Genomic DNA, 23998 nt, shown 5'->3' on the forward strand with positions numbered 1-23998 from the left:
CCCAAGTGAATGTCCCAGTTCAGACCCCCAGGCCATTGGCCCATCTAGAAGGCAAGCACTAATCTATCTGTGCCAGGAAGGAGTCCCAGGCTCTGTCCCAACCTCTCCCAACGCTACAGGTTGGGTGACCTCACCCAAATCCTACGCTTCTACACCACACCTGCCTTGCAAGAGCAAGGTCCTGAGTTCAATCCCCAGTATGGGGGGAGAGGTGTTGTGCCAAATCCTAAGCTTCTGCTGCCTTTGAAGGTCCCCCTTTCTAGCCTGGACCCCTCTCCTGAGCACCACATTACAAATTCAAATGCCTCCCAAACACTTCTAGATAAAGACAAAATGTTTCTAGTAATGAACAATTTTTCTCCCCAAGCTCCCTCTTATTCTTGTTCTCTACACCAGTGAATGGCAAAGGAAAAACCTGAGTCAGGCTTGACCTTGCCCTCTTTTCACTTTCCTAATCTTGTACGAATTTATGCAGACTTATCTCCTTATTTTCTAATCATCTACTTTCATTCCAGCAACAGCCACTCAAGTCCAGACCCCACTGCCTTTTACTTGGCTTGCAAATGCCTGTCTACTGTCTGCTTCCTGTAAGCTAGCCTCCTGCAGACAGAATGATACTTATACAAATCTGACAAGGCCCTTCCCTCTTAAATGTCCTCAGTGACTCTCCCTGTCCTCTGTTTAAAGTCTACATTCTTGTGACTTAAAGCTTCAGTTAAAATTGACCCGTTGTCCCTGGTCTCAACTCTGCCACTCCTTACCCGATTCCTATACTCCAGTCTCAAGGAATAAAGTCTTACTACTTTCTGCAAAGGACAGAGTGGACTTTGGAGTCAGACAAACCTGTTCCAGTCTTCACCCATTGGTTGCCTGACATTCAACAAGTGCTTCTTTCTCTAAGCTTCAGGTTTCTCCACTAGGGGTGACAGTGGCCACAGTGTCACTGAGAGCCCTGAACAGGATGCTGCATCCTATAGCTTTGCACAAGCTACTAGTTCTGGATGACCTGATGGTGAGAAAGTATATACTGTACAATCTATGACACAGATGACAGATGAGCCAGCACACTTGATGAAATCATTTGCCATTCACTCCACAGATTCTGACTGATCCTGTTTACTGGGGATTCTTGATTCTAATTTGTTGCAACTGGTCCACCACAATAGAGACCAGAGGAAGGAAGAAACTTGCTCCAGATTACTTCTCAACTCAGTGGAATGACAGTTATGGGGCTGTTAGCCCAGGGTTCTTTTTTTTTCCCCCCTTGGAGTTTTGATAAGAATCAATGCAAACTACTGACCAGCTAAAAAATAAAAATCAATGGCACAATTAAAAGATAAGGACACTTGGCAGAAGCAGCACCAGACAGATCTGGTGCTTTTAACAAGCCAAAAGTTGAGAGAGAGACAGCAGCAAGATGAGTCTAGTGACAAAGCAGCTTCTTAGAGTCCTCTGCTTGAAGCCCTCGGCCTCCTGGGTTTAGTAGCCTTGCCTTCTGGCACCTCTCTGAGCTACTGAGGCTGCTGTGCCATAGGAGCTGTAGAGGCATAGCCCTGTGCCCACAGTGGAGGCCTCCAAGAGTAGGTCTTCCTCACCTTCAATTCTGGAAGGTTAACACATTTGTGTGTCCCTGCAAGGTCATCAACGTGAGACAAAATGACACTCCCCCCTTTTTGAGCCGTGATATTCTTAATCTTGGAAATATTTTTATATTGCCAAGTCCATAAAGGGAGAGATACAGCAGCATAGAGCCTTCAGAGAGGAGATAAGTGAGGCTAGCATGCAACAAGGGAGGATGTTTCCTGGTTGGACCCAAGGGTAGTCAAGTTTCTGCTTAGCAAGGGAGCAGTGGAAGGGTGGCTCAGATCCCTCAGGGTACCTAGTGAGAGTTCATACAAAGGCTGGCATGCTCCAATTAGCTGCTCTTATCTGGGAACTGAAGGGCAGAGGACAGGAAACAGGGCCTGGGCCAGGAAGACCCCCAAGGAGGGACAGGGTCCAAGATATACTTAGGAGTTCATTCACACACTCCATTCAGCAACCATGAACTAAATCTTTCCATGTGCTGGCAGTGGGCCATGTAAGGTGTAAGGATATATAAAGCCCTGTAGCTCCCTATCCCCAAGGAGCTCAGAAACTTCCCTGTGCAGTGCTATCAGAAAAGGAGGTATAAAAAAGCTAGCTAGTTCTGTCTGAGGCTTAGGAATGGACTCCTGGATGAACAAAACTAAGCAGAGGTCTTGGGATGGGGGGAGCTAGCCTGATAAGCTAAGGTTAAAGTTCTCATAATAATGACTAGTACAGGCACATTCCTGGAGATAAAATGCAGAGGGCAGGCCCAAAATTAAGTTTAGCAAGTAGGTGAGGGATGATACAAAACAAGCAGCAAGGAATTGACAAGACAGGACACTGGTGATGTCAGCAGTGAGAAGAAACCCTGAGGAACCTAAATGCTAAGGTGAAGAGCTCAAGGTTTTATTCTGATAATGTGGAGACACCAACATATTTAAGAATGGTAGTGCCTCAGCCAGATCTGTGGTTCCGAATTATCATCCTCGATGGGGAAGATAGGATTGGAGGGGTTAACACTAAAGGCAGAGAGATCTCTTAGCAAATTGGACCAACTTAGGTTGGCCTAGAACTAGGCCAGCAGCTGATGAGATGGTGGTAGGGTGGAGAAGTGGATGAAGGCAAGAAAATTTATAGGAAATGGATGAGCAAGCCTTAATGAGGGGACTGGGAGAAACTGGAAAGGAATGGTCAAGATGAGGAATCCCAGAGAAGGGACAATCTTAGGACAGTGATGAACTTAGCTTTGGATGAATTAAGATTCCTATAGGACAACTAAATTTATCAGGCATTTCCTTATGACTTTGAGGCTTAGTATCTTGCTTGCCTATGTTTTCTCCTAATACTTTTAGCTAAATTTTATATGTAACTTCTTAATCTGTCTAGAATGTTTGTGTGTCCTAAGAAACATATGTTTTAGGGTTCCCCCAAAGGACAGCCAATTGTCCTATCTTCACTGACTGAACTGTCCACACTTCCCACACCCTTCTGAAATGACTCCTCTATCATATGATTCTCACACATCCATCTAGTGGGACCAGGAAAGAGAATGAACATGAAATGACCAAAGGGGTAAATGAAACAGGAGAAACAGGAGGACCAGCAAGGCAGCAAGTTACTAACCTTATGGGCAAGAGGCCTCATGGCCTAGGACATGCCAAGGTCTGCAGGAATAGCACCGGCCTGACAATCTCTGCCTGGTAACACATGTTATGATCTCCAGGACTAGGTTAGGGATAGGGCCAGAGCCCTTGGAACAGAGACTTTGCAGCAAAGATGGGGTACAGGGATGAGGAGGGAGGAGACATGAGTGCAAGGAGCAGGAACATGGTAAGGATGAAAGAGCTAAAATTCTTGAGTACATCAGTGTTCTACAGCCTCATTTTGAAAACACATCTGCTAATTTGGAAATCCTGATGGCAGTGATGCCCTGAGAGCAAACTGCCATGGGGAAGCCCATACTTACACTAAAAACTTGTTTATCTGAAATTCAAATTTAATTGGTGTCCTGTATTTTTATTTGTTACACCTGGCAACTCTGTAGTGGGGGCAGCATCCTGAGTTACAGTTGGCTGTAGTTCAGGGTGCAGCATCAAGCGGGAACTTGAAAAGATGATCTGGGGCCAAGGCAGGGAATTTAGGACTGAAAGAGCAGAGCATCCTGTCTACCCTCAGATTCTAAGTGTGAATGCAAATTCTACCACATAATTACTGTGTGAACTTGAGCCAGTTCCTGAACTTTAACTTTTCTGTGTTTTGATTTCTTTTCTAAAATGGGAATAATAACAATTATAGCAAGTACTTCCCTCAAAGGATTGTTAAAAAGATGAAATGAATTTTTATTTGTAAAGTGCTTAAAAATAGGATCTGGGTTATCATTAATGCTGTTATTCCAATAGCATACAATAATAATATTGTTATTCCAACAATAATATCCTTATGTTCTTCATCACCCTGCCCTTTGTCCCAGACTTGGCAGAGTCCCCTTGGTCCCCCATTCACAGCCACCTTGGCCCACCAGACGCGTTTCCCACGCATATACTCTTTCTTCAGCAAGGCTCCTACAGCTTCCGACCCCTCCCCTAGACAGGATCCTTACAGCCTCGACTCCAAAGTGACCCTTTCAGCCCCTCCCCTCAGCCCCCTCCACCCCACTGAGGTGCCTGGAGGTGCCACAGGGCTGATGGTGAAGGATGATGGTGGTTCCACAATAAGGGGAAAAGGCAATTTCATCTTGATTAGCAGGCGATTTCTCTCTCCGTAATAAGCGTGCTCCAAATAATTAGCGTGTTTTACGTAATAATGAAATTACAGAAATGCAGTCCACTTATTCAAACAACTCACCATTACCATATTTTTAAATATTAGACTTAATTAGAGTTTATCACTTCAGAGAAGTATGCGGACTGAAGATGTTTTTAAAAAAATCCTCATAAAGTGTTTATTAAGCGCTGGTAAAGCTTGGATAATGATGTGTTTGGAAATTAAGGCGATCAAACACTTACTGCTGCTCCTGGAGGCCGGGCATGGAAATGAGGCCATTACACGCCCATTACCCACCAGCTCACAGCCACTGGGGGGGGTGCACGCCTGGCCGAGAGGGCATGGTGCCCGGAGCTGCCTGTGCCAGCATCCCAAAGCTGCCTGACCAGTAAGCATCCAACTCCTGAAGTCAGTTACACCACATTTGGCTATTAGAAGTCCAACAGACTTTGCCAGGCAAATGACTGGACTGGTCCTAAATGCCAAATACACCGAAGACCATCCCTTATCCAGACTCCCAGGCCTGGCAGGATACATCAATTCCATTCAAACACCAATACAAATGGGACAGAAGCCAAATCAGGCAGCCAGGCAGGTCAATAAGAGGAAGCAGAGGGTCAATCCCCTTACTGGTTCAGGCCACTTCAGAGGCAGCTACAGACCCAGATCAGGTGACCACTGCAAAGTCCTATGATACAAGAAGGAGTTGATAAGAGTGGCAGAATGAAGCCGAGGAGTGAGTCAGGAGTTGAAGAAGCAGAAGGGGCAGGAGCCAGACTCAGGAACGCACCTAGGGCTAGAACCTGGATCAAGGAAAGCAGGCAAGCAAGATGGCAGGGAGAGAAGCTGGTGGCTCCAGGCCCCATTTATGCCAGTGAATAACTAATTCCAGAATTTATAGTGGTGGGTTTTTGTTCTGTGACCATTTATATCTGCAAGGGGAGGAAATGAAGAGGCAGTGCGGACGCCACATCTTTCTGTGTTATTGCTTGTCTGCCATTTGCAAATCATTATTAATTGTGGGCCCTGGTGGCAGGCTGGGTGGGGGCCGGGCTGGGTACATCCACATAGCTCTTCATCAAGGACCCCAGCCGCTGCCCCAGAGAGCCAATTACCCCGCCCTGATTGGGATCAGATAAAGAGGGAATTTTTACAAATTAGGGAATAAATAGAATTTCCACACAGGGCGCGGGCAGGACCTGAGAGGCTATAATGAAAAACCATCCGTCACCATCAGCGCAGGCTGGGCACACAGCCCCGGCACTCCCTCCCTTGTGGGCCCACCCCAATGCTCAGGGACCTGGTTGACAAGGTCTGAGGACACCCAGCCCTTCCAAGGCCTACAAGTGAGAGGAGTCTCCGAGGGTGCATGCACCCTTTGTGCTGGAGAGGCCTAGGCCCCAGCTCAGGCTCCAGACCGAGTGCTGCCTCTCTTTCCCAGCCTGCCTCGCCTTGGGGTCCTGGGAAGGACAAGCCTGAGACAGTCCTGAGAAAGACCAGCACTGGGGACCACAGGTCAAGGACCCATCCATGTTCCTACAGCCATGGCAGCCCTAGGGCAGAGCCTTGGCCCCCTGGACCACTCACTCTGGGCTCCCATTAGCGCTCCTCCCCTTGGATCATTAAATATGTATATCTTATTACACGCCTTGTTAGAGTATCGAGCTCTATTGACTGATGATAAATCCTGAGCCTCGTCCTGGCCATAAATTTATCTGGAGATGATGAAGACTCAATAATCTAGTCAGGCAGATAATATCATTGGGCCTTAAAAAAGATCATTACATTATATGTCAGAATTAAAAGTGAAATACGCCGTAGTAACAGGGCGGCTGCTCTGGCCATTACAATGGATGCCTGCCTCCCCCAGCCCAGGCCCCATCCAGGTGGAGGGTCAGGAGGCCTCACCTGCCTCCATAGGAAGCCACAGCTCAAGCAGAGGAATCAGATACCCTATGGCCAAGTGAAAAACACCTTGCTGGGAGGACTAGGGGAAGGAGGCAGCTACTGAAAACAGCTGGGCAGATCTGCCATATCTGGTAACCACATCTGCCTGTTTAAGTCTCCAAATGACCCTGGCCCTAAGGTTCTCCACAGGGCAGTCTTCTAGGCCCTTTAGTTGTTCTAAGAAAAAGGTGTCAGGGCCTCATTCCCTACAAAATGACCCAAATACCCAGGACAGATTCCAAAACTGGAGCACTGCCTTAGGCACCTAAAGGTCTTGTGACCTGGCTTGCTGGAGGCTTTCCTGTGGGTCTGTACTGCCAATTCAGGCTGGGCCACCATCTTCCCCAGCCTCCACATTCCCGCGGCTTTATTTTTTGTCCTCACATTAAGACTCCTCTGTTAACTTTTCTTCTACCCATTTCCACAGTAACAGCCTCAACATTTTAAACATTCCTGGCCTTTCCCGTAATACACTGCATTCAAATATCTCTAGACTCTATGTATGTGTGTATGTGTCTGTCTGTCTGTCTGTCTGTCTGTGTCTGTCTGTCTGTCTATCTATCTATCTATCTATCTATCTATCTATCTAATTTTTGCCATGCTGGAGCTTGAGCCCACAGACTTCACAGAGAGCTACAACCCCAGCCCTTTCTTATTTTGAGACAGGGTCTTGCTAAATTGGCTAGGCTGGGCTCAAACTTGTAACCCTCCTGCCTTAGCCTGCCAGAGTGCATGGATTTATAGGTATGTGCCATCACGGCTAGCTGACTGACAACTTTGTACTTTTTCACTCAGTGGAATTTTGAAACCACTACCTCTAACCCTCTCTCCACATCATCATCTCTCTGGTCTTCACTTTTCCTTGTCCACTTTTGACTGCAGACCCTCATGCCACACTGGGCAGACCCCTACTTCTTCCCATGCCCAAGTTACTACTCCCCACTCAAAGCCATTTCTGGCGAGCCTGTGATCTTTGCCATATGGCAGTAAGTTCACTGAAAGGCTGTCATGGAAATGTTCTTCACTCTTACAAAGAGAAGCATCCACATTCTACTGGAAGTTTTTCCACATGTGTGCTACTTATATGGGACTTTAGAAGCCATTTCCGGCCTGGAGGAGAGTTAGCTTGTGATGACCATGCTGAAGATGAAAGAATGGAAAAGGGGGGAAAAATAGGGTCCCTGAGGACATGGCCCAGACATGGGATCAACCAGCCCTAGAATCACCTTACCTCCAAATTTCTTTTGGAGGTAAATTCCCTTAATAAATCCCCTTTTTATTAAAGATATTTTAAACTGCTGGGCGTGGTGGTGCATGCCTGTAATCCCATCATCACTAGGGAGGCTGAGGCAGGAGGATTGCTGAGAGTTCAAGAACAGCCTGAGATACATAGTGATTTCCAGGTCAGTCTCAACTACATAGTGAGATCAACACACACACACACACATATATTTAAACTAGATAACTTATGGACTTTTTCTTTTAGCTGAAAAGACAACACACACACACATATATTTAAACTAGATAACTTATGGACTTTTTCTTTTAGCTGAAAAGACTCTAATACAGAACATGAGGCATGAAGAGGACTGGCACAGAAATGGAATATACAATGTAGAACTGACTCAATGGAGGAGGCAGGGCGAAGGATAAAGAGGACCTGCTACTTCAGTCTGGGAAGTTAGAAACCCTTACTACTCTCTATTGAAACACCTGATCAAATTGTCTCTCACTGTATCCCAGGATACAGCCCATGATACTAAAAAGGCCAAGAACAGTCAGGTTTACACTGAAACCCATTAGAAAACAATTGAAGGACGAAAATAAAAGTTTACTGAGAAAGGTGTCTGTGGTTGCCACTACTAGTTTACTAAAAGCCCTGACTCCACAGTCATCACACTCAGGTTTCTTCCATGTTTCTATTCCATCTCTACTTCTTAGCTTGTAGCTCAGATTATTTCATGGTTCAAAATGGCAGCTGGGGTGCCAACTATCATATCCACATTCTAGGAAAAAGGAAAGAAGACAGGAAAGGCAATCATACTGCACTTCCTAGCTGAGTTGTTTCCCTTTAGGCATCATGCCTGGAGGTTCCTTGCACACACCACACTGCCTCTTATCGCACTGACAGAGCCTAGAGACCTGGTGGTATCTAGCTGAAGGAGAAACTAAAATAGCAGTCTTTTAACTGGGTCCACACTGATGCCCCTAATCACAGAAGGGCTCTATTCAATGAGAAGGGAAAATGAACCCTGAGTATGTACCAAGTAGTCCCCATCACAGCAACCTAAAGGCCACACCTCCCTTTGGAGCCTGGATTTCATGGTCTATCGCCATACATCTTGCCAATATCAATTCCCTTCTCCCCTTTTCCTTTGGTCACCTTTGCCTGGAAAAACCCTGCCTTCTCTTGGCTGTGTGTGACCAGAGAAAAGCACATTGCACAGATCAGTATCACTTACAAGACCAGCAAGGACAGCCTTTGCCAGGCATCAGAACTGCCCAGACGCCACTGCTGCTCCTCAGCGCATGTGCCAAGTTTCTCCTGTCCACAAAGCTCCAACACTCACCGTGTCAGCATCCCAGTCCTCCTTCCACAGAGGCCACTGTCTTGCATCTGCACTGCCCTCTCCTGGCACCCTGTCACAATAGGCAGCCAACGCTGCCGTCACTTTGAAAGACCTCCTTCCACTTCACTGGCGTCTGAAGCCTATTCCAGCAGCCAGGCTTCTCAGGTCCTGATGCTATGAGCACCCTTCTCTCTGACACAGCCTCAGAGTGCCCTTCTGCACTGCTTCCTGCACCTGCACTCTGTGTAGACCCTAAGTTTCATTCCTTCCTTTGGCTAGCACTCATTCACAGCCAAACTCAAGCTACCTTGAAATCTGTCTTGCCAAAGGACCCTCCTGTAGGGGTTTTAAAGCCTGTGGGAGTGTGACTGCCATGCAGACTGCTCACCCCTCATAGCTCTCATCTCAGCTTCAGCAATGTTACCCTCTTTCCATCCTATCCCCTGGCTCCAGTAAACATTCTCTTCTGACCACCTTGGAGCAGTCACTGGCCTCACTCTCTCTCTACCTTCCCCCTGGGCAACCTTATTCCTACCCTAGGCTTTAGTTACCATATATTCCCCATAATCTCTAAATCTGGATTGTTGCCACCACCAGCACAGCCTGGGCTACCACCTCTCATCAAGGTACTTGGCACTCTCTCCACGATGCTTTCAAACCATGTATCTGGTCTTTTCAGTCCCTGTCTTAAAACCCTTCAGAAATGCTACAGCAGAAAAGGGACATCAATGGAAACCATGCTGAAATTAAAACAAGGCCTTAGTGTGGTTTACAGTACTGATGACAGCTTCCGGGTGCTAACAATTGTACTGTGACCATGCAAGATGTTAACATTAGGGAAATGGGCGGGCAGGGGGATCTGATATACAGAAACTGCCCTACAAATATAAATCTAGTCAAAGTAAAAAGTTTATGAAAACTGCCACCATCTCCAATGGCTCCTCATTGCTCCCAGGCCAGCACCCACTCCTTTACAAAGACTGGAGGATCCAGCCCTGCTTACTACTCTGGCCTCATCTTTCCCACTCTCCTGCACTGAGTCCTGAGCTGAGTCCAGGCTCTTCTGCCTCCAGACTCTCTCATATGTACCCCCCTCCAGCCTGGAAAACTCAATGCTCCTCACTTGGCACTAACTCCACCTTTGGGACCCAGGCTGGCTTCTGTTCCCTCTGGGTGTCTTTCCTTGCCCCTTCACCTTACGTGCAGCCCTCTTTTCCACATTCCCCAGCACCCAGTGCACCCCTACTGTGAACACCTCCCTGGTACCCCGTTTGACCACAGCCACACTGAGGGGTTATGTACACACAGACACCCAGGCGATGCACATGGAGTGAAGGAAGCAAGGCCTGGAGAGAAAGGGGAGGCTAGACAGGCAAGGTCACAGGCAAACCTATTCCAGGCCTGACATTTGCCACCCAAGGCCTCTACGTGCCCAGCTCTGAAAAATCAATCACCATCTCTTGTCTCCAGCTTCCAAAGGGCCAGAGGCTCTGGCTCTTCCCCACCTCCCTTCCCCCATAGCATCTTGGTCTGCTCAAGACTTCTCATTCCAGGAGATAGCCTGGGACCTGAGCTCTCACTTGTCTAGCCTGCCTGTTCTGCCAGAGGCAAAGGTGGTAGGGGTGATGTTGAGGCTCCCCAGTTCCAGCCACTGATGCCCTGGAGGAGGACTGAACTATGCCTAGGGAATCTAGGAAGGGGGGCTGCTCTCCCTAAGCCCAGTCCCACCTGGTAAATATTTCATCCTCAAGCTGCTCAGCTAATCCCTATTAATTTCAATACTGCTGCCTTGCCTGGCTCAGCTCCCAATGCATTATTTATCCCCTTTGTTTGTTTGTCGCTAACAGGTGGGCCCCAGCGGAGGCGCTGACTGGGGACAAGCCCACTCCATCACAGTGTGGTTGTGAATTAATCATGAGGACTAATGGGAAGCACCTCAGCTCCAGGCACTTCCCTAGCCACCTCCCTTTGCCCTGGCACCCAGGGGTGGACCAGGGCCATCTCAACTCAATTTAACTCAATTCAGACCAGCATATTGTATTTATTATCTACCTACACTTGTCAGGCACTGTGCTATGCTTTGGAAATACAAACTGAACAAAACAAGCATAAGTTCTTGCCCTCAGGGAACTTACACTCTAGCAGAAGAGAGATATTAAACAACTATCAAGCAAGTAATTTCTTAATTACAACTGTGACCCAGTGCTGTAAAGGGGCAGTGCAGGGTGCTGTGAGAAGGCACAAGGGGGTAAAGGAGACTTTAGCTAAGTCTAGGAATCAAGGCTTCCCTGAGGAAGCAAGTGCCAAGCTGAGTTCTGGGACGAGCAGGTGCTGAGCAGGCATTGAACAGGCCAAAAGGTGGGAACACAGAGCCGCAAGTGGGGAAAAAAAAAACACAGGGAAAGTCCCTGAGGTGGGAGAAGGCAGTGCAGGTTCCAGGGGATGAAGAAAGAGATGGGCAACAGCTTGAAAAGGAACAGGAGAGGTCGGAGCTCAGGCAGGCAGACTTCTCCAAAGCTCACCTCAGGGCCCTTCTGGCTTTGTCCTAATGGGTCATCACAGGGTCATCCTGAACACAGATATAAACACTCATACCACCTCTGCTGACTTGAACAACTTATTTCCTCACCTTGTGCTAACAGTCTTCAGGGAGACAGTCCCTGGTGTTAAGCCCACCATTTCCAAAGGATACTAGGTTCTTACTTGCTCATTCTTAAGCACCCTTAGGAGGGTCAAGGTTGCTAACCGTCAACTGTCCACAGCAGGGAGCTCAGGTGAAGACATGCTCCCGGGCTTGTGGAGTCGCCTGTGTGGGCTTCTCAGCACCCTGATGGCTTCAGCCTTCACCATGGAAGGACAGAGCTGGAAACACTGACTTGCCTCAGCCAAAATGCTCCCCTCACTTCCTAGGAAGAATCTTCCCTAGCCTCTGAGGCCCAGAAAACATTTTCTTTAAATGAATGACTGAACAAAGTGAAGGCACTACCATTTCCCACAGAGATCTTTCCCCCAGACACTTTCCTCAGAAACCCTTTTAAGAGGTGTAGTTCACAGGTACTCAGGATTTCAAGTTCTCGCTTTTGGAAAGCCTGATAATTAAGAGCCACTGCCAACCCTACTTTAAAGACCCAAAAAAGAGGCCTAGAGGGAATGACTTACCCAAGACCACTGAACTTGGCTCCAGCATATCCCTAGACATGTTCCCTCAGTTACTCCCGGGACCCTACACTGGGAACAGTACTTAAAGGCTCCTGGTTTATGAAGCAAGTGCAGCACTGCCAGGACAGAGGCCTCACTGTGCACATTCTTGGGCTTTGTAATTCTATTCAAAGTGGCCACTCTTAAAATCCATATGTCTCCAGGCTCCCCGTACATCATGGTGTCAAGTGCTGGAGCAGCGGCATCCATCAGCAGCTCCCCATACACCATATTCTGTATGCCCAGACACCCAATCCCATCTGGGTGCCCAACCTTAGCTCCCACTGCTCTGGCAGCATTACCCAACTTTATGCAAAGGTTCACCCCAGCCTGAACCAGTTGGCCGGCCCAGCCTTCACCTGGCACCTTCAGGTCCTGCCAGCTGTCCCACCCCAGCCCCACTGCTGCCTTTGCCCTTCTGGGTCTCTACTCTTCTCTCTTGGAGCTAGGCAGCCAGCACACGGAGGCAGCCTCGATAACTTGCTAACGTGCTGCCCATGCTGTTCTTAAAAATTTATGACTGTGCAACATGAAAAATCCGGCTGAGGAGCCATCATTAGCAGTGCTGCCTCCCTCCCCCACCAGAGCCACCCTCATAAATTGAGATTTATGGCTGCGGCAGGCAGGGTAGGGGCTGATGCAGACCGTGAGGATGTTGACGGGGAGACAGGAGGAGACCAATGAGGCAGCAGTGGGGCCAGGGGCTCCCCCCTGTGGCAGCTCCGGTTCATTGCAGGCTACAGTGATCACACCTCAGAACGATGTCTTCTGGCCTGGGGTGTCTACGCTGCATGGATATTGGATTCCATATGTGGCAGTGGACTGGAGGGGGAGCACCCAAGCCAATCCCTAGCTTCTTTAGGTGTGTAGGACCAGATCTTGGGGTCCCAAAGCTCAAGCAATGGTCTCTTAGAAGGATGGCTTGAGGAGAGGAGGCAAGACATAGGACAAGCATCATCCTTGCTGGGGTCAGAGTCAGCTTCTCCAACCAGAAGCACCTGGGCAGGGACTGCATAACCCACCCCAAGAAGTGAGAACTGAGGGGAGGCAAAGAGAAGGGTGCACTGGAACTTCACTAAGAAAAGCCTGGGAGAAGATGTTGAAGGGGGTTGTGCAAGAATGGACTGGTCACAAGCCTCCCTCCACAGGGACCAAGCCAGGCTGAATAGGAGGCGATCCCTCTGCCTGCCTCCCCCTGCAGGCCTTCCCCATCACCTCCTCTCCACCTCCCCCACTGCTCACTTAGCCCTGTCAGCCAGGCCATTATGAAATTGGGGTTTCATTTACAGACTAATTAAACATTACAGCTTGTTCACAATTACAACGCGGGGATGAGGGAGTAACTAATTACGGAAGAAATGAGCTAACATTTATCTCTGCTCCCACCCTCCTCTCTCCCCACTGCCCCCCTAATCTGGCTTCGTCTCACTCTGGTCAGTACTAGTTCTCTTTGCCTACTGCCCAGGACAGGGAGCTGGAAGGGCTTGTAACCCCACCCAAGATCAGACTGCTTGCTCCCACAGCTATCCTGAGGGCCCTGTGGGCACAGTCAGGGCTTTTGTGCAAAACCCTATGGATATGGCTAAAATATGGGACCCCATGATGGTGTCACTATGATGACATGAGGGGGTGCTCTGACTTTGGGTGTGTACAGTGCTATGGGGCTGTGTGTCCATTTATCTCATGGACAAGGTTTTGATGTGACTGCTGCAGATGACTATTTGTAACAGGTATGAGTGGACAAACCACGCCCTCACCCCCACCCCCAGCACAGGATAGAAAAGAACTAAGTGGCTGTTAAGAGGTGATGGTCAAAGCAGATCTGGGATGTGGCCCTACCAGCACAGAGTCCAAATTCCTACTGGGTGGCACCATTCACTCTCCCGCCTCAGAGGCAAGTGAGGGGCAGAGTTACCCTGCCCTGGGGCTCAGCTGGCTTGGCCTTGGCCTCTGGCCAGATGCCCCCGCGGGGGGCCCAAGGAGCCCTCTGAGCACTTGGAGTACCCCCTGTGGGCAGGACTCCTGGGGTCTGGCTGGCCTGCCACAGGGTTTAATAATAGTAACAGTGAGTGTAAGCGTTTCCATCCTTCCTGCCTTTGGGCAGAAGAAGAAAGGAAAGAGGAGGGAGAGGAGGGAGAGGAGGGAGCCGGCTGAAGGGAGGCTTTGAGGCCTCAGAACTCACATCAATCGGCCGGATCTGGGCCTAATTGTCTGACCCCTGCCCCTGCCTTCAATCAGCTCTGCAGCTCCCGCCCGCCCCTTGCCTAACTAGCAGCCATGTTCTCCTCATTAGGACAAGCTCCCCTTGCACACGTGTCCCCGGACATGTCCCCCAGCACTCCCAGCTCCCAACATTGCCTTGTGGGAGGGTGCAGTGGGGACCCAGTTTTGGAGGGGCTCCTGGGATGGCTATACCCTCAGCCACCACGGCTGGCTAGTCTGAGCTGTATGAACCCCTCTCCTTGAGCTACAGGGCTTGCTGCCACATGCTGTGACATATTCCTGGGCTGGCTCAGCAGCTGGGTGCGTTCTGTCCTCTGTGTGTCCTTTCTGCTATAGCTGCTGTTTCAGACACAGAGCCCCTGCAAGCAGGACCTGTTTGGCTTTTGTCCCTGCTGGCCTGGTTCAGCCTGGCACAGGCTGCTTTAGCCTGGCAGGGGGTCTGGGTCAGTGCCTGTGTCCACAGGGTGGGAGCTGAAGCAACTTGTCTGCCTACTACCCAGGATGGCTCATCTGAGGATTCAGGTGTGGGGACATGTTAAAATGTCAGGGTGGGTCGCATGGCAGTGAAACAGGAGGGCCTATTGGTGAAGAACTCAAACCCTACCCCAGGAGAGACCTGTGTTTAAACCCAACCCTCCCACTTCCCTGCTATGCAACCTGAGTACTATGCAACATTCCTGAGCCTGTTTTCTCTCAAACAATAAAGACAACGACAGCCCCTAGCTCAGGGCCTGGGCCATGGTCAGTTGTATCCAAAGCACTGAAGAGGAGCAGCTAACCAGGGCCAGAAGCACCTATGCTGGAGCCTAAGCATGGGGGAAGCTTCAAGTTGAGAAGCAGGAGTTCAGCCTAAGAATGCCCAGTAGCATGAGGTCAGACAAGGCAAGTCAGGGCTAGCCCAGGAGGCATGGATTGTCCTGTAAGTCCCATACCATGAAGGAGGAGCTGCTGTGGTCACCTCCAGAGAGAAGGCTGTCTGGCTGCTCTAGGGTGATCCAGTCAAAGGGTTCCAGGCCTGTTCAGGACTGGAGGAGGGGCTGCTCTGGACTGGGCCCTGACATTGTCTCTCACCTTAAACCAGGTTAATGACTTGCAAATATTGATGAAAACGCAAACTCCAGAGATTGTGTTTTTCGGGTAGTGAAGGTGGGGAGAAGGGATAAAGAGGAAAATAAACTGAAATGAAGTCCAGTTATCTCCCATCTGTGGCTGTTCCTAATCCCCCAGCCCAAAGGAATCCAATGCAGCCCCTTATCTGCCCTGTCAATCACTCATTCACCGCCCAGTGCTCAGTGGGCACCACACATCCAAAAACATGCTCACACATGGACACACGCACTCCACTGATTCTTGCTCCAACACTGCCACCCACCCCCAGCCCATTACTCCTCCGAGTAGGAGCAGCCAGCACGCAGGTCCTGCCAGATGGATGCAATTTGCATAATATCAGCAGCGAAGGCTGCAAGATCACCAAGGGTCAGGGCGCTGACATCCCCACACAGTCTATCTGCAAGTGCTAATTTGGCCGGCATTGATCTGTCTTTCTGATTTCTTTGTCATTTACGTCTGCGATGGTTTGACAGGAGATACAGAGAGAGACAAGGGGTGGCCACGCCAGCCTGGGGCGAGGAAGGCAGTGAAACAAAGATTGTACTTCCCAATGCATCATCCACGTGCAACACATACATACACAGACCAGAATCTTCCTCCATCACCTCTGTCAATTCACTTATCCATCTACACAGTTTTCCATCTGTGGTTGCTTACTGAAGATCAGGGCTGGTGTCTGGCAAGAACCAATTCCCTGAATATCCCTAGGGTTCCAGGGAGGGAAAAAGCCAGTACCCCTCTCCTAGAGCACTCTTTAGGAGGCCAGTGGAAATCCTGCTGATGCTTGGATAATTATCTCTTCTCATAGCCACCCATCTTCTGGCTCTTTACTTTCTCAGGGCCACCCCAAAAAGCATGAGATGGGAGGAGGGCAATATTGGAGGACACACTCTAGTGGTGTTGTCTGCACCACCACCCCCTTAACTGGGGTGGCTCCTCCCCTCCCAGCCCAGAAGATAGATTAAACTGGGTGGTGGTGATGGTGAGACACATTTCTGACACAGACAGGGAGAGGATGGTTAAGATCTACTGGGGCCTCTTTTCAACACTTCACCACCATCAGGTCATCTAAAGACCAGACACTGAGCGCTTGCTCATTCTGCAGTCTGCCAGCTGAGCCAGAAAATCCTGTATCATAAAAGGTCTAAATGCTACCTGCTAGACTCTCAGCCTACATTCTTTCCTGCCGGGAGGGGCTCACCATAGGGATGGAGACCTTACCACTACTATGCCAGGAAATGTCATGGGACAAGGAAAAGAGGAGACGACTCAACTCTTGGAAGCAAGAGTTGTCAACAGAGAGGGGACACAGGCTCAGGAGGCAGAGGGGCTTGAGTGTTCACAGGGCTGTGAACTCCTACCCCTCCCTCACTGCCTCTGTCTTGGCACCACTTGCCTTCCCTTGCCTACAGTGGCAGGAGCAGGGTGATCAGAAGGAACTCCCTGCTGGGCAAGAGGGGGGCCTGTGTTTGGTGTGTGCTAATCCCGGGCCTGAGGTCTTCAGAGGGACCTGGGAAACTTCAAGGAGGGGAAGGCAAAGCTGCACTATAGATGAGCTCATTAGCCAGCACCCCCCACCCCCCCCACGAGGAGGAGGGCGGGCAGCCCAGTGAGCGTGGCGGCAGAGGCGGCAGAGAAAAGGCTGTCACTGTCCTTTCTTCCTTTTGGTATAAGCATCTCCCTGAGCCGATGCTTCTCCTGCAGTGACACCTCTCACGGGCACTAATGAGATCTGTGTCACAGAGCTAATGCCTTCTGACTGGACTCTGATAGACACCCACTCCTTCAAGAGGCACCACAGGCCAGAACTGCCCACACCTGGTAGCCAGGCCCCACTTTGCCACCTGCCAGCCCAGCTCTCTGGCCAAACTGTGCTGGGCAGCAAGCTCCTGAGAGTCCCGCTGGCTATGGTCCTTGAGACTCAGAGGGATCCCTGAGTCCTGGAGCACAGGGACTAAAAGTTCCCAGGGCAGGCCCACCCAGTCAGGCATCAGGGAAGGTTTGAGTTATTCACCCCATCCTGTGAAACCAGCAGTCTGGGGGCCTCTACCACAATAGCAGGCGAGATTCTACTGGTGCTTCCTCTACAGAATTCCAAAATGAAGGGAAGGAGCCCAGGCCCTGCCTTAGGGAGCTCAAAGATGAAGGACTTTGTCACTCCCTCTGACAAATGACACTGGGCCAAACATGTCTTCTTCGTGCTCATACTAGGAGGGCCAGGCTGAGCTCCAGAGGAGATGACCCCTGGAAGAAGGCCAGGATTTTCCTGGGCCATGAGGTAGATAGCAAACTGCAATCACGGAGGGAAGCCTGTCAGGGCCAAAGACCAGTAGGTACAGGCCCCAGGCTGCAGCAGGTCTGATGGACAGCAGTGTCATCTTTCCTCTCCTCCTCAGCTCTCGATGCCAAAGCTTTGCCACAGCCTGCAGGTTTCATACAGCACTGAGAGAAATGTGCAAAGTGAGCTTGTCTTCTTCCATATCATCTTGTTGGGAGCACAAAGCCAAAACCAAAAAGGCACCTCATAGGTCAGCAGAGTGGTAAGAATCTGGATGGACCTGGGTTTGAATCCTGGCTCAACTCAACTGTCTAGTCGCAGAACAAAGCCTCAGTTTCCTCATCTATAAGATGGGAATGAAGAAGCCTGCCTGTAAAAACTGAATCAGTTAACAGAAAGTACTCTAGTGCAATGTGAGTGCTTTGCTAGCGCTTTACTGGAATGGAAGAAAGGGTCAGGTCCCCTGGGCAGGATTCCTTGCCTCACAGCCTTTGGCCCAAATCCAGGGTGCTGGTAGAGCCACAGCAGCCATGGAAGTCAGCATGGACAACACATACAAAGTGCCTCTGACTCCCTCCTATGTTCCCAACTCCAGTACTATCTGTTCCCACAATCCCAAGGCCAGACCTGCTACCCCAGAAAGAAGTCAGTCATCAGTTCACAAACCTCCAACAGCCCTCCGCCAAGTGTACCACTGCCTCCGGGCTTCCTCAGCCATCCCTCAACCCATTTTCTCCCTCAGTCCCGAGAGCAAAGCTCACAATTCTAACTATGAGCTCTGTGGAGACAGGGCACTGTGTCTGACATTCATTTCCAGCCCTGGTCACAGTTCCTGACACACAGTAGATGGAAGGTAAATGTTCAGTGAATGAAGGAAAGGCTGACCTGGTCCCCTGGCCATTCTCATGGCTACTGTCCTGGCTCTACATTGCCCATCAACTCTTGCTCACCTTCTTGGACCTTCCCTTTGGTCTCCCAGCATGCACTCTTCACTAGGCCTTCCTATACAAACTATCAGACCATTCTGACCAAAGCCCAAATCTCACTCAGTCACTCCCCTGCCCAAACACTCCCATGATCCCCTCAAACTTCTCAGGACGCACCACTATCCCACCTGGCTCTCTTCCCTTCCACGGTCTTATCTCCCAGCCCTGCACTTGTCGTCCCACCCCTCTGCAAGCCTGACCCCATGCTACCAATGACACAGCACCATGGAAATGTGGGAAAGCCAAGCACTCTGGAGATGGCTGAGCAATGGAATCTGCAGAACTCTTGCCCAGCACCACCCAATGCCGGTTCACCCCCCGCCAATATACATACCACTCCCCACTCCAGGATGGCAGCTCTTCACACAGTTAATTAGCACCATGTCACTGAGGACCAGCCTGAGTGGCCAGTGACAGGAGCTGACCTCTGACCCCAGGGCTGGGAAGCAGTCCACATCAAACTCTTACAGCGCAACCCTTTTAGCACGCACAGTAACTCGGGGCACCGGCAGCTGAAGCTCATTAAAGCTGTCTCTTTGGCGCTAGGGCCATTAACCTCACTGCTCAAAACCCACGCCTCTCCTCCCCGCCTCTCCCAGCCCAATTAATGCCCTACATATTCCCTCCTCCCAAGCACCCTCACCTACCTCAGAGCCATCCAGGAGCTGGCAGGGCAACCCTCTTCATTCAAAGACTGCAAGACCAAGTGCCAAGAAACACCAGTGCCCTGGGAAGCCCTGGTGTTGGCAGGACCACAGAGAGGAAGCTCCCTGAGTACCCACTGTGGACAGGCACCACACTGGCCCTTTATATGGGTTATGCATTGGACCCTCCCTATACCCCTCAAAGGCAGGAAGTACTGTACCCTTATCTAAGGTCCCATAGTTCTGCATGGAAGGGCCACAGCTAGTTCTAGCTTTAAAATCTCAAAATCTGTACTTTACTGTCACTTAAAGCCTTGGGCTGACCCTGGAGGGCCCACCCAGATGGAGGCAAATGCTCCAAAGGTCCTAATTTGGGATCACAAGGGTAAAGAGACAAGAGGGGTGTCACTGAGACTCAAGAGGCACCAAAGAAGAGCTACTTTGCCTCACAAACACCTGCCCTCCCAGGACAGATACACAAAAGCAAGACACCTAGCTCAAGGCAAGATGCTCCTCCCACGGCCAGGATCCATTACTGGCAGCTCCTCCCCTGCTGGACGAGGGCAAGTCCCTCTCTGGTCACTCCCTTTCCCATAACTTTTCCACTGATTCATTTACTCACTCAGCTTTTCATCCATCCATCTACAAGCATTTACTGAGCATCTACTAAGGCCTAGTTTTGTCCAACATAAACTGTCTCAATGACCCTGAATCAGAGCACTGATCATATCATTCTTTTACTCACAAACCTTCTGTATCTCCTCTAAATCTCAAAAGAAAAACACATACCCTTTAACCAGGCATTCAAGATCCTACTTATTTCTCCATTCAGTTTCTAGCTATTCTCTAGCCTACCTTTTTTCTACTCCAGTCTCAGTAAACTGCTTGTAGATGTCTAAACTGGTCTCTCAATATGCTGGGCTTTCTCATGGCCCTAGTTATTTCATTTTTCTGGCTAGAAAACTCCTATTTATCTATATCCTTCAAGGATCCCACAAGTTTCTTCTCTAGGAGACTTTCTGTTCACCTCCCAGGCACACATCTAGATGTGTCTGGTTTCTTCTGTGAGGTGCATGGAAAAACTTCTATAGGAGGGAATAGCAGTAATGGTGGGGTATCCCAAGTTCCCTGGGCCTATTGACCACTTCTTTTTTCCACCAGGCCTTAGAAGAGCCTTGCCATGTCCCAACAAGAATGATACAGAATATCCTAGGCGTCAATGAGACGTAAATGAAGAAGCAGGAGCTACACTGGCAATCGAGAAGGGGGACGATCTCCCTCGGGTCAATTTACATGTTTCTATCACAGCCCTTAGTACCCTGGCTGGCAAGAAAATTTCAGTCACAGTCTCTTCTGAGGATGTGAGCTCCCTGAGGACAGGAACGCTTATTCAGCATGCTCTGCACTCACTAGGCACGAGTGAATATGGAATGGATGAAGAGGCTAGTCTGCAGTTGGTGCCTACAACTCCCATCCTTCTCTCACATCTCTTCAGCCCCTACCAATGACATCTTCCCCAAAGTAATCAAGTTATGACAAGGTCCTAGTGCCACCCAGGTACATCTTGGTGCCTCCCTACTTAGAACAAAGCTTATGTCTGGTCAAGTCTGCCACCAGAAAACATCTGCATGCACACACAGGCAAATGCACACAAAATAAGCTAACATGGAAATGAATAGGTACTCTTTCTAACAGATCCACCCACAAGCTAGTGATTGCTTCCATGTACAGACATATGCCCTTAGAAAAATACAGAAGTATTGTACCTCAAACAGATATGCACAATCATGGACACATTATACCCTTAGACACTCAGAGACACGGAGCTAAAGGTGTCAGTGACAGGCAGACACAATGATATTCAAAAATGCGTATTTATACTGCTGTATTAGAAGCCTACAGACCTCCAATTGCCTGGAATCACAGTCATTCCAGTCTCCTTCCAAGTTGGAGTCCCCTGAGGGTGCACCCCAAACTAGCACCCCAAATGGCCCCTCCCAATGTAGGCACCACTCAGTGGAGGCCATTCCTGTGGGACAGGCAATACCCTGTGGACGAAGCCATCGGTCAGAAGGACCCTGACTAATTAAAAGCTGGTGAGGTTTAAATAATTCATCTCCTTAACTCCCATTGATCGCCCAGTTTAGTGGTCACAGTCTTGAAACAATATTAAACAGCCTCCTCCAGCTCCACAGGGGGTGGGTAAGCTGACATGTGCCCACCTCCCTGAGGATACTGCTGCCCACAAAAGGGGGGGCAGTTGGCCTCGATCTGAGACCACCTGTGACTCACTCAAAGCCCAAAGTCAGCCTCGTGTCAAATGGTATTTTGAGAGGTCCTTTCCAATGGTTCCAGTCTGGAACTCCCTTGCTCCACCCTACCTTCTCTCCTCCCCTTGGCTGTGGAGAAAACCCTGTCAGAGCATTGAATAAGCAATGGAAACCCTCCATGTGACAGGGGACTGAGACATGCGTGCAGGGGACTGACCAAGCTGCCAGGGGATACGCGGAGGGACTGACCGATGCCGCTGTGGGGCCGGCCTATGTGCTGCAGGCTGAGACCCTTGTTCATGTCTAGAAGTCCGTTCTTGGGCCAGCAGCCCATGGCGAAGCTGTAAGCCTGGAAGACAGGAGGTGAGAGTGATTAACACAGGCCTTAACCAGAACTGACCCCACTCACCAGCCTCCCTAGCCCCCAACTCTTCCCACCAAGAGTTCAGTCTTCTATTGCTGCCTTGGGTTTCCTTTTTGGCAACATCCCTCACCCCTTCTTCTTCAGAATCCCCTTCCTCCTGGGCTCTGCCCCATTAGAACCCCTAGCCCTGGTGGGTCTCCCACCAGAGCTTCTCTCTAGAAAGCTCCCACTTACTAAGACCGTCCTTATCAGCACCTTCCATTGCACCTGGGGCCCACTTCACCATGCACTCCTCAGACTGCCTCTGCCAAGAGCCCCCAGAACATTGCTGGAATCCCTCTCCCCATTAGCCCTGATCACAAAGACTGGCCTCAGGAAGGACCTAGGAGACCAGTGTATACAAACTTTACCCCACAGACAAGAAGTGAGAGCTGGTGATTGACATGTCCATGCTCAATGCTTTTGACTATGCAGGCAAGGCTGTGGTGAAGGCTCTGAGTGCCCAGTGGGGCTCCATTGAGGGAGAGGGGTTACTGCATAGTTGACTCGTGCAGCTGTGAGGGGAGTACATGATGTGAGTTTGTGTATGTGTGTGTGCGGTGGGGGGAGCAGATGCTCTGCTGAAGGTCAAGTGCTCACTTATGCATATTCAAAGCGGCTACCCATCGATCTGTACTTAATTGTTTTCCTGGGGTTGGGGAAGGAAGTGCTAGGGGCATCGATCTGCTCAGGTCCCCAGCACTCCATTGCCGCCCTCCATTTCCTACCGCGCCACCTGGCTGCCAGCAACCTCCATCTGGGGAGGAACACATGGCAGGATAGGGACAGCACCTTCCCTTTCGGGCATGACTGGTCTGTCACAGATGAGGAAATTGAGGCCTAGAACGAAGAGGCTGGTGTAGGTTAGAAGGCTCTAAAGAGGCTGGATGGGATTTAATTTCTGCTTTGTGTACCAACCAAGTCCTTGGCTTCTCTCAGTGGGCTTGGTAACTAGTTGACCCTTTAAACAGTACCCATCCCTTACTTCAGAAGTTCTCAAACACTAGGCTGCCCTTTTCCCAATGGCAGGAAGGTGACCAGCAGGAAGGAACATAAAGCTTGAGTGAGTTCCCACAGGGATAGAACCAAAGTGACTCCCAGCCATGCTCAGCCAGGCAGTGAAGTGCCCCCACCCACTGGCAGGACCAGGAGATCCTCATCCCACTATATATATAGAAGGGAAGGCCCAGGACAAAGCCAGAAACAAAAAAACACAGGCTGGAAACAGTACCTATGCCAGGGCCCAAGGGCTGGACAGAAAGCCAGTTCCCTTCCTCCCAGCTGCAGGAACCAATTCTCCAGCCCCACAGGTACTCAGAGAATAGGGAACAATTTCCATTTTCCTTGACCACAGAGGTACTAGCCACAGACCAACTTCCCAGCCAATCCTCCCCACCCTCTCCCAGATCACAGCTGAACCCACAAATCAGAGACTAGGTGTGGGACTCAAGGACAGGGAAGGATGCTGGCCTAGAGCCAGAGCACAAGCAGTAAGGGGACACAGCCAGTGGGCGGGGCCCAACTGGAGGAGCTGCTGAGCATGGCTGGGCTGAGGCTGGAGCTCAGTGGGCCAGAGAGCAGTGGCGGCTGCCTTTCAAGTACTTTAAAATCACTTACAAAGGCCGGATTAAACGATCAGAAATTCCATTTAATAGGACAAATAAAGAAATAACAATCTACTCTATCAGCCTGGAAAAGGCGAGCTGGATGGGTTTTTTTCCCCTCTAGAAAGGAAAAAGGGAAGGAAGGGGGAAAAAAAGAAGGATAATGTGTGTTTACTCAAGCAAAGAAAAAAATATTTAAGTGATGTCGGGGAGAAGATTGCAGTAACTAGTGAAGAATAACATCGTCTACTTTGCTGTCAAATCACACCCGAATTTCAGTAATAGATTCTCGGCTGACACTCAATTCAATTCGAAGGTGATCCTGCTTTATCCCAGCCCATCAAATATTAAACACTTGCATTAGCAGGTGCTACCGCTTCCCGGCTTAAAGCGGCGGGCGGGCGGGGGGGGGGGGCGGGAGGCGGGGTGGCGA

At 49.9% G+C, this 23998-nt stretch overlaps 1 protein-coding gene across 8 annotated transcripts in view; it reads right to left on the minus strand.

The window, feature by feature from the left end:
* Eri3 (ERI1 exoribonuclease family member 3) overlaps window positions 1-23998 on the minus strand; it is a 127635-nt gene that overhangs the window by 2477 nt on the left and 101160 nt on the right. For 4 of the 8 annotated variants that reach the window (XM_010610121.3, XM_010610119.3, XM_010610120.3 and 1 more), the window contains one exon: window positions 21808-21907. The exons of 2 other annotated variants lie outside the window; for them this stretch is intronic. In XM_010610121.3, coding sequence (XP_010608423.1) covers window positions 21808-21907 — 100 coding nt within the window. Of the gene's footprint in view, window positions 1-21775; window positions 21908-23998 lie in introns of those variants that run through there. 2 more of the 8 variants (XM_010610117.3, XM_033767823.1) reach the window with 2 other exon arrangements.

This window comes from Fukomys damarensis, unplaced genomic scaffold (assembly GCF_012274545.1).
Source record: "Fukomys damarensis isolate Sample0158 unplaced genomic scaffold, DMR_v1.0_HiC HiC_scaffold_23, whole genome shotgun sequence".
NCBI classification, from domain to species: domain Eukaryota; kingdom Metazoa; phylum Chordata; class Mammalia; order Rodentia; family Bathyergidae; genus Fukomys; species Fukomys damarensis.